At 41.7% G+C, this 14,251-nt stretch overlaps 1 protein-coding gene across 1 annotated transcript in view; it reads left to right on the top strand.

Annotated features, from left to right (window-relative positions):
• The window catches only part of LOC306706360 (junctophilin-1-like), a 39,690-nt gene extending 26,136 nt beyond the window's left edge, over window positions 1-13,554 (top strand). The window contains exons 4-7 of the mRNA XM_079173410.1: window positions 831-1,091; window positions 2,611-3,038; window positions 3,576-3,672; window positions 6,382-13,554. Of these exons, the coding sequence (XP_079029536.1) occupies window positions 831-1,091; window positions 2,611-3,038; window positions 3,576-3,656 (770 nt within the window). The 3' untranslated portion in view covers window positions 3,657-3,672; window positions 6,382-13,554. The remainder of the gene's footprint in view (window positions 1-830; window positions 1,092-2,610; window positions 3,039-3,575; window positions 3,673-6,381) is intronic.
• The last annotated feature ends 697 nt before the right edge of the window (window positions 13,555-14,251 follow it).

Raw genomic sequence — 14,251 nt, 5'->3', positions numbered from 1 at the left:
GTAGAGTCGGGTCGAATCCAACCATGCAGTGGGAAAGAGGCATTCGATCCCACATGGCTCAGCTCAACAGCAATGTGGACTTTCTGAGTGGAGAAGTTCACATCTATGACATCACTGTCGTCCACCAGACATGTGGTGAGAACTACAGGAGGAATCAAAGGACCATACAGAGAGGCTGAACAAAATAGAACCACAGACGTGGTTCACCATGTAATATACCATAGTGTTCTAAGAACAATAGCAAATATGATTTCTTCAGACCAGGTCTTTAAAATGAACAATTACCGGTTTCATTGTGCTCTTAATTATTTACAATAGACAGCAGCAACAGAAAGAATAACAGAATGATAAAACTACACGAGTTGTCTTTAAATGCTGCCATGTAGTTATGTGTTTGTACTTTCAGCTGGAAGTTCCACTCACAAACAATGAATTCCCATTTGCAGCTGATGTTTCAAACTGTAAGCCGCTGACAGATACTGATCCTCAGACAGCTCTGCTGTGTTTCAAACAGTGTGTTCTCTGAGCTCTTTCCCTCTAGTTACAGTCAATGCACAGTAGGATAAGACAGTGATCATTGTCTTGCACTCATCTACTGAATGATCGTTCCCAAAAAAACATCTTCAAGGACAATTCCAATGTATTACAAAATTGGTCTTATTTTCATCGTTTAGCTATCAATCCTATCATGCTAATACACTTTAAGTCCAGCAGGTGAAGAAACATGAGCGGTCAGGTGATCAGACTGTGAATAATCCTCCAGGTCACCCAAACGAAGATGCAGGTGATCCTTGTGAAATATAACTTTCTTTACTTGTATGTTTTTTCAGGCCCGGACTACATACGGCAGAAGTACAATGAGCCACTAGAGGTGAAGGAGATTCCTGTGGAGAAGGAGAAATCTCCATCAGGGAGCCCTCATTTCTACCGGAAAGGCACAACACCCAACCCGTCTCCATCTCCCAGCCCCACTGCTTCACCCACTGTTGTTAAAAATACCTTGTTTAGCAGTAAGGCTCCCGCCGCCGTCGCTCCAACGAAGCCTGCTGGGAAAGAGAACAAAACCCCGGCAGCTGAGTCTTTGACAGCAGGTAAACCACTTGGGCTGTTTTTAAATTTGACAAGCATGTCTTTCTCATGAAACATCTTTCATCAGCAATTAACAGTCGTCAAGGTTACAATGTTCACTTATTTGCCATTTTACGACACAGGATTGTACAATGAAATGTAAGATGTAGCCCCATTCAGACTAGACACAAACATAGAACATTTACTTCAATTCAAATAGAATAGCATCAAATATTTGTATATATGTTGAATTATATATTCAGCTACATGTCAGTTGATAGTTTTATGATGAACAGTATCCATGTTTGTGTTGGAGGAGTGTCCGAGGCCTTGAGCACAGCTAGCATCTCTAGAGAGGAACACTGTTAAAGGAGAGGGGCTGAACGAATGTTAGGTGATGAAACATGATGAAGAGCAACAATAAGTGAAGAAGCAACATGGCGAGCAGCAGCAATAGTTTAAAGAGCAACTTTGTGAGTAGCAGCAATCATTTTTGCAGCAACTACACTACAGCTGCAATGAATAGCAACATGGTGAGCAGCAGTCATTTCAGCAGCAAAGATGGCATTTAACGGTGATTACTGCAGCAGCACAGCAACCAGCAGTGTCCGTTGTAAGAGAGGAACGGACTCAGAAACCAGGAATCTTAAGTAGCCTATATATACAATCAGTCGCGTGTTGGCATTCGTTCGTAGGGCTTTATTATGAATCACACTGCTTTTCTTGGCAAGACCCGCCCTGTGTAGCATTAAAGCACACGGATTGGCCAGGCAACCATGCTGATCATTACACCAGTAACCTGATTGGTTCAAGTCCTCTGCCCTGAACAATGGGTTATCCTGACCCTAACTAGTCAAATTCAATGCCTAATCCTAACCCGTCGTCTCTGCCTAAACCAAGCTACACAGGACGGGTCTTGCCAAGAAAAGCAGTGTGATTCATTATTACTGCAAGTGAGTGTGCACCTCTGTGTCTGTCCGGGGCTAAACTCACACTCTGCTGCAGCAAACTACCTAATAGTTGAAGTGGCCAGGTATGGCTGCATGCTGATGGATCTGTTGTGGTTATGGCGACTCACACTTTCTCAAAACACCTTTTATTGGCTGTTTTTCCACTGGTGTTAACTGGCCCGCGATTGGAAGAGGCTAATAGTGACGGCACAGCTGAGGGCATGGACAACGTTTTTTGCAAGATTGCAAAAAGCGTCTGTCTTATACACCGACTTTGAGGCGATAGCCTGTATACTTGGCCTCTTGTTTTTGAGTTTGATATTATTAAGTTTGCTGCTGATGTTGCTCTGGTACAATTAACTGATGATCAGAAATGGACCGCTTTATCTTGCTTTTGCACTCATTTGCTATCCAGGTACAATACTTACACACACACCGATGGCAGTGAATTACCGTGCAGCATGCTGGCCTGACCATCAGGAGCAATTTAGGGTTCAGTGTCTTGCCCAAGGACACCTAGAAATAATTCCCCAAACAATATATGTGTTGGTTCTTTGGATATTCATTTCTCTTCTCTTCTCCTTTCTGTTAGGCATAACAAAAGCAGCATCAAAACTTTCTCTCAGACAGGAAGTGAGGCTGCAGGAGGCGCCTCCAGCGGTCAAACCAGCTGTTACCACAACACTGAGCAGTTACCCCAGCAATGGGCAGATTCACTCCCAGTACCACGGTTACTATGTCAAGGCAGACGTCAAGATCCGGCCACCCGAGGATCCGATTGGTGTGGAGGATGACTTTCACCCATCGAGTCTGGCGCGCTTGCCGCCACCTGCCAAACAGATTTGGGCACCCGCACCAAAGTCCCTGCCAGCCCCCAGCCCTTCACCAGATCCACTAAACGAGGCCACCAAAGCGCCAGAGCCTCCCAGGCCAAAAAGACAGGAATCAACCAAACCAAAGAGCCTCGCAGAAACCAAGAAAGCCAGTATGGAAATAGCTCCGGAAATTGAAGTGGAGTCGGTGAGTTCGATAAAGTTACTGTACTTGTTTGATTCAGATACTAACTTGTCGTTTCCAGTGCATTGATGTGTAATTGTGCAAATACTATTTAATGTGATGATTTATATTGTGTTAAGATGTTATGCATAATTCATATTCTTAGCCCAAAACAGGCATACAAGGATCCATTATTTAGAAAATTAGACAGAAACCAGAGTAGCAACATAAATCTTTCAAATGTTCTTTCTTCAATTCTAGCAATTAAGTAGGGCTAACGTATTTAAGGACAATTATTTTATTCAAATTATTTTATTTTATTAACTACTTTATATGTTCAAATCAAGAAAAAACAAACCTATCTTGTTTCTATATAGAAGTGAGCAGAGTAAATGTTCCTTATGATGTTCTTTTTTTTAACTAACCTCCTAATTATAAGAATGACAATGAAGTAGGTGGGTCGCTTAACATTTCTTAATAATATTCAAATGTAATGACATTTGAATTGGCATTATATTTATGTGTAGCTGCTACATAGAGACTTTTCTTGTGCTTCCACAGGGCCCGAACTCTATCTTGGTGGCTCTAGTGATGCTGTTGAACGTAGGTCTAGCAATCATTTTTGTCCATTTCCTTACCTGACCAAATCTCAACTCAGGTAAGAATTTACATCAGTACATCAGTTTGATAAGAACTACTTAAAATGATAGACACCATGTTTGGGAAAAATGTATTCGGCACGTGCTTTAGTTAGGCCCATGTCCCATCCGCTAACATGGAGGCGGCGGGGGTTTTGACATGTACTGCAGCCAGCCACCAGGGGGCGATCAAGATGTTTTGGCTTCACTTTTGGGGAGCTGTCATGTCGTCCATCTTTATACAATCTATGGTCTAGACCAGGGCGCCACTAGAATCCTAACATTCATTCACTGCCCGACAAAGACGTTAACAGGGAGGAATAGAGCTGAAGCAAGTGGTGTAGAGAAGACGACAATCCCTTATTAGTGCCGCAGTGGGGAAACGTAGCTCTGCATTTAACCCATCCTGAGTATACGTAGAGCAGTGGGCTGCTCCTGAGGGGAGCAGTTAGGGGTTCAGTGTCTTGCTCAGGGACACTTCGCCGCAGGACACGTCATAGCCAAGGGTCGAATTCTCTATAACTGGACTTGGTTGAGTTTTAATTGAATACCGCTGGTCTAGACCATACTCGTTGATTGTGTCAGCAGATCATAAACCAATGAAGCATCTTACTATTTTATATGATAAAATATGCTCATAATGATGAAGCTTGTTGTATAAAACATGAGCCTCTTGGTCGTCCTGCTGCCTCTATTTCACGCCATTTCATTTCGCCTGATAAAAACACTCAGCATTGCATCAGTAAGGCGATGCTGAACCAGTGATGGGTTGACGCTACAGGTGCCCTGAACCAGAACTGATCTTAGAACAGCTGCCTTTGCTGTGACTGCAGTCTTCTCATACCTCCAAGACCATTCTCAATGATTATTTCATCTAGTATTATTTCAGTATTGTTTAACTGCTCACTGACTCTTGCTTAGTTACTGTTGCTATGCCTGTCAAGCTTTCCAGTCTCCATTGGAACACATGCAACTTACAATGAGAACAGCAACAGGTTGATTTCAGACACGGAAGATGAAAATAGGCTTCTCATTTCTAGCAACCATGGTTTCCCCAGCTGAAATGACACCTGACGCGGTAATTAAGCTAATGTTGTCTCCGCTTGACTTTTCAATGTCTTCCAGCTAGCTTATTTTAAAACGACAACCCTGTACAAGGATCGTAAATATGTAATTGACGGCTACACGGATGATACGGATGGTGCTAGAAGGCTAAAGCTAGCAGGTCAGCATCCTCACCAGCCGATGATACATTTGACGGGGAAATTGTATTGCAGTGTAAAGCTAGCTAGACTATTTTAAGTATGATCAGGACACGGCTGCTTAGCTTACATTTACTTCATATTTTCAAGCGGTGTGTTTGACTTTTAACGTCACAAGAGAAAAGGCTTTTAGGATGAAGGGTAACTGATGCATTGATCTGTAGCGTCAAGCCCCTCCCCCTTTCCCTCAAGAGGTTTGCCATTTGCCAGGCCACCATTGTATAGAAGAATTAGTTCTGAGTGACTTGCCTGGTTGAATAAAGATTAAATAAATAAGAAAAATAAATTTCCACGCTAACGTTACCATAAACAGCACTAGCATCCAAGAGGAGCTTCCATACAGTGGAGAAATGCTAGGACCAGGAGGTGCTAGTCATGAAAGGGTCTTTTTCACGTAAAAAGTTACCCGACAAACTTGAAACGATGTTTTTACTCTTGGCCTGTAATGCTTGGTTAGTAGATAGTAAGCTATCTCATATAGCAGGGGTCTCAAACTCAAGGCCCGTGGGCCGAATCACGGCCCGCAACGTCATTTTATGTGGCCCGCGAATCCGCCAGCAAAAAAAATTAAAGGTTAGACTTGATAATAAAAATATCCCCATAGTCAAAATGATGAGATACTTCAACACAGTCATAGAAGCAGCTCTTTGGCTGGTTACTCTACATTTGACATATAAATGTATTGTGAGTACATTGAAGATGACTTTAAACGTGTCTTTACGACAAACGCACCCTTGAAAGGATTTTAAGCTTTGAACAAAGTTATTGTAATAACTTGTGTTTGATGTTTGTCTTTGCTATTTTAATAGTTAGATAGAGTAATGTGGGTTTCTTAACCCTAAATTAAAAGGATTTAAGTTATAACAACAGAAATGTGCTTAAATATATTTTTACATTTATATAACTGCATGTACAATATTTTTACTCTTGAATAAACAATAATCAAATGCAGAGACAGTTATTTACCAATATATTAGGAGTAGTTACATTTACACAGTCTTACATTTACAACCGGCCCTTTGAGGGCGACCGTGATGCTGATGTGGCCCAGAGTGAAGATGAGTGTGAGACTCCTGTCTTATCGGCTAATGTTTTCAGGTTACGTTAGAACACACTGATGATTTTGTCTAATCCATCCCTTACAAACAGTTAAGTGACTCTGTAACAGAGTACATTTAAAATAAAGACGTGCCTCTAATACGAGCCTGTTTCATGGAAAGCTCTGGTTCTCTCTGTAGTTAGAGGTAAATAAAGGCCCAAGCCTGTGAGAATCTTTGTAATAATTTCATGTTTGTAGTTTCATTTCATTAACATCCCCTCACCTTCATCTGTGCACATGAAACTAATACATAGCAGTGTATTTAATAGTAATAAAATCCTGGTGTTATCTACAGAATTATTGTTACGTGTACTTTGATATACCATGTACATAATTGTAATATGTCTTCCAACATCTATCCCCCGCAGTGGACTCATCCAAACTAGTCGCCCAAGTCACTAACTCTCCATCAGCCAAAGGGGCCTTTTAAGAAAACGGTGCCCCTCAGAATGTCGGACACGGGCGAAACGGAGGACTGAAAATAGCCAAGTGAAGGTGGAGAGGGGAGGGGGGGGGGGGGGGGGGTGGGGGCACAAGAGGAGGGAGAGAGAAAAAAGCAGAGAGAGAGAAAGATGACCCGGCCTCCCCCCCCACCCCCCTCACACTCTCTCTCGCTGGATGGACTGAAAGATGCCCGAGTCCTTGATTGGACTGGCGATGATTTGTGACTCTACTTAGAGTGCAGTGAAAGCTGAAGCACCACCACCACCACCACCACCCCCCCCCCCCCCCCCCCCCCCCCCCCACCCGAACCCCCGAACCCCAACTATGGATTCTCTAGAAGGCCTGGAGAGTGAAGTGAGTGAGTGAGTGTGAGGCCCGGCACCTCCGCTGCCTGTGCTCGTCCGTCTGTAGCTCCATTTCCAATCCACTGTTTGGCAAATTTGGCAAGTTTTGAAATGCTGCAATAAAAGGTTTTGTGTGTTGTCCCGCTGAGTTGAAGAGAATTTGTTTCCTAAACGATCCACCAGAGGAACGGAGAGCGCCTCTACCGCGTTGAGAAGTAATCGTTGCCTTTGTTGGTCACATGCCATGAACTACTAGTCAGACGCATCCACTTTGAACGGACAATATTTACAACACATTGAACTGTAGTGCACTTTAACAGGGCTTTTATTATTTAGTCAATCAACACCTTTCTGCTGCATAACGTGTTGATTAAGAAACTATGTTTCGCTTCAAGTGAGCGTGAAGAAGGTTTTGCAATGGCGGACGGAAAGCGTTTGTTGAATTTGGATCTATTAATACTGAACTTGTCTCTTACATAAAAATCCACACAAATCTATTTGGATGGAAACCAAGCTTGTGCATATCTCAGTGTATCTGACACACGTGTCTGCTTCTGCCGTGTGTGTGTGTGTGTGTGTGTGTGTTTGTGTGGGCGGGCGGTGGACTGGATATGTTCAGAGATGCACTTTGAGCTGACGGAAGCCAACAGCTGCCTTACTATTTCACGGAGTGACGTGGCGGTGGGTGAGAAGGGCCCAGGCAGGAATGTGAAGCGCTCGGCTGATTCTCCCTCTGCCACGTCCTGGGAGAGTGGCTCTATTTCTATCGGTCTGTCTATCGATCCGTTCGTATCTGTTTTTATCTGTCTCCGTGGGTCTCGGTTTCTGCCGTTTTCTATGCTGCATCAGGTTCACAGTAGACAATCAGAGGGGTTTGTATTATTTGAAAAAGCACAGCCTCGTAGTCTGGTGTCAGAGTCTTTTAAGGAATGGATGTATTGCTTTAGACATGGCCTTCACTGATACTTTGTGCTGAACTATGAATGTTTCTTTAGCTTCATTTAACGTTAGCGTATGGAGTATGATAGCTGTATATAGCATACCATATAGTGTTTACTCAAACGGAGCCCAGTTTAATACATTTACATCCACTAGCCCACTGTTTGAACATGTCTAGAAGCTCCGCTGTGTTCAATTTCAAACTACGCTAGCTGATTTTCATAATGTAGTTGTGTAACAATTATTCTGATGAGTGAAGAATACACTTTATTAAAACAAGAGTACCATAAAAACCTACACAACTGTCTGATATGTGAGCAGCATATACCACATAAAGTTAATGCCACTTATACACTGCTTCTTGCTCCACTGGCACATACACACCCTGTGGGTAGCTAGCTGTAGCTTAGGCTAATAGCTTGCAGTACCTACTGACCTGGTTCACCTGACTGTGAGTATCTGTGCTCGACTAAATGCACACCACCGAAATTAATAAAATGTCTCCTTGAAACGCGTGTCTTTGGAAGTTAGATGTTCCACTATCCAGAAATGCATAAAGAGAAGTGTGGAGAGAAATCCAGAGACATAATTCATAGAAGCTACATGTGTAACTCTTGTTCGGAGTTGTAATATGAAGAGAGGGATGAAGAGCGTGCGACCGTCATATGGTTTACAGTTGTACTGTACAGCTGAGAACAGGGCGGAGACACGGCATGTTTAAGATAAAAAGGTGTGAAATTGCTCTTTAATCACAAGGCTATTAGGTCTCAATCTCCTAACAGCTACAGAGCTCCAGGCCCGGGCACTTTGAGCGCTGGGACCCACTGTGGAAAATCACGTATTTATCGCACTTACTTACCAATAAATAAAGCCTATATTTAATACATTGTATCAGGTCATTGCCACACGACCTCCACCAAGGTAAACCACACAAACATGATATTTCAGTACAACTGTAACCTATAGAGTTAGGGAGGTTAGTTAGGTAGAATTGACCCGACATTGTTAGCTGGCTATACTAACGTTAGCACAACAACAACAACAACAGGGGAATCAACAGGATTAAAAATGTCATTGGGCTATTTCAGCTAACTTTAATGTTAGTTTGCTAACAACATGAGCATAGCTAGCTGACGTTAGCAAGCTATGCTACTCTCTGCTTAACTTTATGTTACCTACATTTCTAAGATACAGTTATGTTGAACTATTGCGGTTAATAGTTTACCTGAGTGTTGAGGTGGAGCTCGTGTGGCTTGTTCAACCCGTCTCTGATTCGGACGTCATGTCCCGGTAGACTCGAGCCTGGAGCTCTGCTGCTAGCCCTTCTCCTCAATCTCCTTCTCCGCAACATTACCTAAAATACAATGACGAATGTACCACGCGAGTGACATTATTCCTTAAAGATACTGACATTTAAGAGGAATGCTGAATATGTACTACACTGTCCATTGACAGTGGCACTTCCACTGCTGTCTGTGAAGTGTACCAGTATACAAAATACAACACTTACTAATGTTTTCTCTTGGTTTTAACCATCATTTACTATATATTGGAATATACAACACACTAAGGTCTCATGACTCACTTTAGGCCGACAAAGTTGTCTGATTCTTTGGTCATTCTGGGAAAGGTGGAGCTGTAGAAATGTTGGTTTTGTTGTACCATTTTAGTCAGCATATGTTTGTATTGTTATGGTCACTGCTAAACTCGCAGTAAATGCCTCTACCATTGAGGTAAATACTATTCATTGATGTTGAGTTGATGATAAAGATTTCTCTTCTGTTGTTAAGTCTCCATCAAGTTTCAACAGAATGTGTGTTGGAGCCTTTGTCACACAGCAGTTATCATGCAGTGATGAACGTTTGTGATTTTAGTAACACAGACCAACCTTGGAATCATATATGTATATATATATATATATATATATAACATTATTAAAGTGACAGTCAGTCAATTGGTCCTTGGAATATTTCACTTAAAATAGTTTGCTTAGGTATTATAGCATAAATACCATGAAACAGAGAATACATATTATTTATTTATTCATATTTTGATGTGGAAATATGCATTATTCAGCTTTAAACAATACAAAAATGTATTTGCTGATTCAGATGAATATGATTGCCATTTGAATGTGTTTACTATTTGCTGGATTTGTCTCTGGATTTAGTCATGATACCTGTTCTGTGTAACAATGGCCTCATGATTCATTTTCAGTTCTTGCTCAAAATTCTGTACGTTAAAACAACAAGGCAGAATGTCTAAATGTTGATGGTTGATACGCTTTATTTAATGGCTTCGTAATGAACAAAGTATTTATTAAGTTGTAATTCTTTCCAGGAAACTTTTCAGGAAATAATTCAGAAATTACAGACATGGAAAAATAAAGCATCACTGTGATGGGATGGGTTTTAATACAGACAGCGTACAGTCGGTTTACCTTTAACACGATTTATTATGGGGTTGTTGATTGCAATCGATTTCTTTGTTAATACATTTAAACTGTAGATTGTTTCTGCCGATTTATCGCTCACATGTAAATCTGCCTGCATGGGTTGGATGATGTTGCTCACTTGCTTTTCTTTCAGATAACTGCACAGCTGTGATGTTGTCTCATCGTCAGCATTTTAAATTCCCAAATGGAACACTAATGCCGAGTTGGAATAGTGCAGTGACCATTTGCTCTGGATTACGAGGACGTACATGTTGTATGTGTGATATGATAAACGGTACTTTCGATTGATTGTTGTGGCGTATTCCACCCAGACATGTAGGTTTATCTGTAGAAGCCAAGAGCGAGATTCATTTTGTGTTTGGTTCCATGTTATGTTTTTCAGATGTTTTTTTTCAATTATTCAAAGCTGCTGGTGTGTGAATGGTTGTTTCAGTATAAAGTTTTCGCCCATTTGAAATCGGCCACTACTAACACGCATGATGCCGTGTCAAAAATACTTGTGTATTTGGATGAAAGGTTTAGCTAGAATATTTGACCTCTTAATTAAATATTTGAACTCTTAACTTAATTAAGTTTAGGAGAAAAAGAATCATTGTCTTAAATCTGTTTCCACCCTGATTACTGGATTTAGCATAACTTGTTTTTCTTCTGATGTGATTGTGATGCCTAGTTTAGCATGCAGATATGTTGTTGTTATAGGATGTCAGAGTAAATTAGTATTAGTGTAAAGTATTCAGTCAGACAGAGTGGATTGCAGGAGTTAAAGAAATTAGTTTGCACACTCAGTTCCAACAATGCTTCACAGTGTATTTTAGAGGAATAACTTCATCTCCATTTGGATCCCACAGAAACTCGATTAGAACACATTCTCCCTCCCTACTCGTCAAACAGACTCTCCATCAGTGGCCCTAAGCTTCTATCTATGACGCTCAATGTACCACTCTAGCATCAGCTTTGTAAGTGTCAGACACGGCGGGTCATTTTCCGCTTGTTCCGCTGTTTCACAGAAAAAGGTGCACTTTCTGCTCATTACACGCATACAGTCTCTTTTCAAAATAAAGTGTTAAAATGTTTGAAGAATTCCGAATATGGGTTTAGATTGGATTCAGTCTGGTGCGTCTCATACAGACGCTAAAGGGCGCTTCTGTGTGTTGGTATCAGACGTCGAGAGGCACTGACCAAGCATCGGTATTTGACGAGTAGGGAGTGAGAACAGGTTGATCAGGAACACCATGCACTGACATGCGTCTTCATTTCATCACTGGAAAGTTAGTGCCCTCCACTATCTGAAGGGAAATCGCTTCATCTTGTAGCTCAGTTTCTGACATAACTGAAAATATAACATTGAGAGTTGAATTCCTCCGTATTACCAAAGATTAGCAAGTGATATAGGTTGGAAAAATGGTGGAAAATCAGTTATTACACAATAATAACATCTGTATCATTGCAGAATACACCGAACTGTAGTAACACACGTCAATAATGTGGCAATTCTTTGAATATGTAAGCAAGGTGTGTCCAAGCTAAAACATGCCATAAAATCGTTCTTTAAGGCAGGCTGAGCAGCTATGTAATGGTCTTAAATATCACGTGATACATGGAGGATTTTCACAAAGAAGTATGGTTTATTGGCGCTTATTGCAAATCTTAGATTTCCTTCTAAATCATAAATCTAATTGAAGTTTGGTAAACATTGTAGGTATTCTCTTCCCAGTTTGAGGGCCTGAGAATTCTCAGTCGGCAGCTTTTCATCAAAGCTAGGCAGTGACGTATCACTAGGAGGTGACCTTTCAACGGATGAATGAAATGAAAAGCCATGTAGTGGGAAGTAGCCTATGGATATTATCATATGAGTATTTAAGTTAATGTATTGTGAAAGAGGAAGCTTTGTTGAAGAGGATTACATTGCATGGAAGCAACAAAGGTCTGAGATAAGGTGCAGACTCTATGGAGGACAATGGTGTGGTGTTAAATGCCTTACTCAGTGCTTCAGTGTGTGGCTCTTGTGAATGGTGCTGTGCTATTGTAACTACTAGAAGAAGCAGATATTGTAGGTGAAATGAGTCAAGTGTTAAAGCAGAAAGTCCACATGTAGAGGTACGACAGTCCAACAACGTTCTGTCTCCCAACTTGTCAAATACAGCAGCGTTTCAAACTATGCCGCGCTACCTACCCCTCTAGCATTAGCTTTGCATGTGTCTTAAGAACTTATGTGTTCACAGGAAAATACTTGTTTGGGTTGAAGCAACAAAACTACTTGGTTAGGTTTTGAAAGATTGTGGTTTGGGTTCAAATATGTCTGTTACGTAGTTAAAACTACTACGAGAAACTGCTGTATTTGAGGACTTGAGACTGAGAACAAGCTGGAAAGTCTGATCTCCAAACTGCATGAGACCCACTCTCCAGCAAATGCATTGAAAGTTATGCAACATCCAACACTGATGTGCAGTGTTAAGGCCTTCAAATGACCAGCCAGTGTTTCATCTGGTCATTGTAGCAACATGCACACACACACATAACAGACCCTGGCGCCTTTTTTCTTTAAATGCAGTGCTATTTTCAACCATAACGGTCGCTCATGTTTTGGCCTGCATCGGCGTGGACGATCATATGCTAATCGCTGGAGGAAGACCCGTGGTGGGCGCAAACATGTGCAACTCATAAATAAGACGTAGGTTGATTTTGTTAAGAACTTTCATTTCCTTTCGCTGGAGTGTGGGTGTTGTTGCAGAGAAAACACTAACACCACGCTTTGCTCGGGTCTGATCCTAGAGAGGAAACGAGGGCTGTTGTTATAGAAAGACGAAAGAGAGGATGGGAACTGCTCTGATGAAATGTTGTTTATGGAGGAGAACAGGGAAGAGAAGGTGAGAGAGTCTCGGATGCATCGGGAACGTTTTTGCGGTCTAAAGTATAACTGGCGGCAAAATTGGTGATTCATTTAATGAGAGCAGTTGATCTGGAGCTTGGTTTAAGCTTGCCTGTGACAAAGCGGAGGAGCCTTTCATGCACGGACCGGTATGGAATAAGCTCCAACATATATTTGTATGGTATAGTTTCTAACGCCCCGACAGGACAATCTCTCATGACTGAGGTCTGAAATAAAAATGACAACCTTTTTGCTTTCGTCTCTGTACAGAATTTCTACATCGCTGTATACTGTGTTCGGTTTTTGAGGCATTTTGGGAGCCTTTTTTTTCTAAAACTGTTCTTGACTGTATTTTGAATACCTTGATCGCTGATTGCAAATGAATCACCTCGGCTGTTGCTGGTGATGCAGTGCACATATTGTTATCAGTTACTTTACATGACATTTGTTTGTTTTTTTTGGCAGTTGTTTCTATGGAGATCAATTAAAAAGCAGGTTTACATTTTACATTCTGTGTTGGTGTATTCTTTGTCCCCCTGCCTTCGTTTTCCAGACTTTCCCATGACGAGCGACAGGGAGCGTATGATCGGCATCCCGTTCTGATCATGGAGGCAAAACGTGACAAATATGTAATCCATGTGATCGCGGTCACATCCAGTGCAGTTAGACAATGAGAGGGGCATTCCCTGCTGCCCCCAGCATGCCGCGTTCTCTTCCATTAGAGAAGCCCCGACTGGAAAAGTAACTGAAGTGTGAAAGTTGGCCGGTGCTCTGCTCCGACCAAAATAGTTGTGATGGCTGTCAGCTGCTGGCCTGCCTGGAGACTGACGCGCACTACTGAAGGTTTTGGAGATGGAGCGCTTCCACACACAAAGATAATATGACATTATTCTGAAGATGGTGCTGGGACAGCTATGATTAGCTTTTCCAAGTACTTTCTTTTTCCCACAGAAAATTTTAATTTTTGAGGCCTGAAATATATGGTAGAAATACAAATTTGGCACGGTTAAGCCACTTCTATGGGCCTGCACATGGAATTAAATAAACAACCTCAATCCCTGAACACATTACTGCAATAGGTTATGATATCCATTGATATCCATCCATTATCGCCTCACCGTGCAGTCAGTCAGGATGCCGAGTTACTGTGCCTACACCTGCCGCCATCTCGACCAAATGACCAGATT

This window comes from Pholis gunnellus (assembly GCF_910591455.1).
Source record: "Pholis gunnellus genome assembly, chromosome: 14".
Taxonomy (NCBI): Eukaryota; Metazoa; Chordata; class Actinopteri; order Perciformes; family Pholidae; genus Pholis; species Pholis gunnellus.
This window is presented reverse-complemented; position numbering and strand designations above follow the sequence as displayed.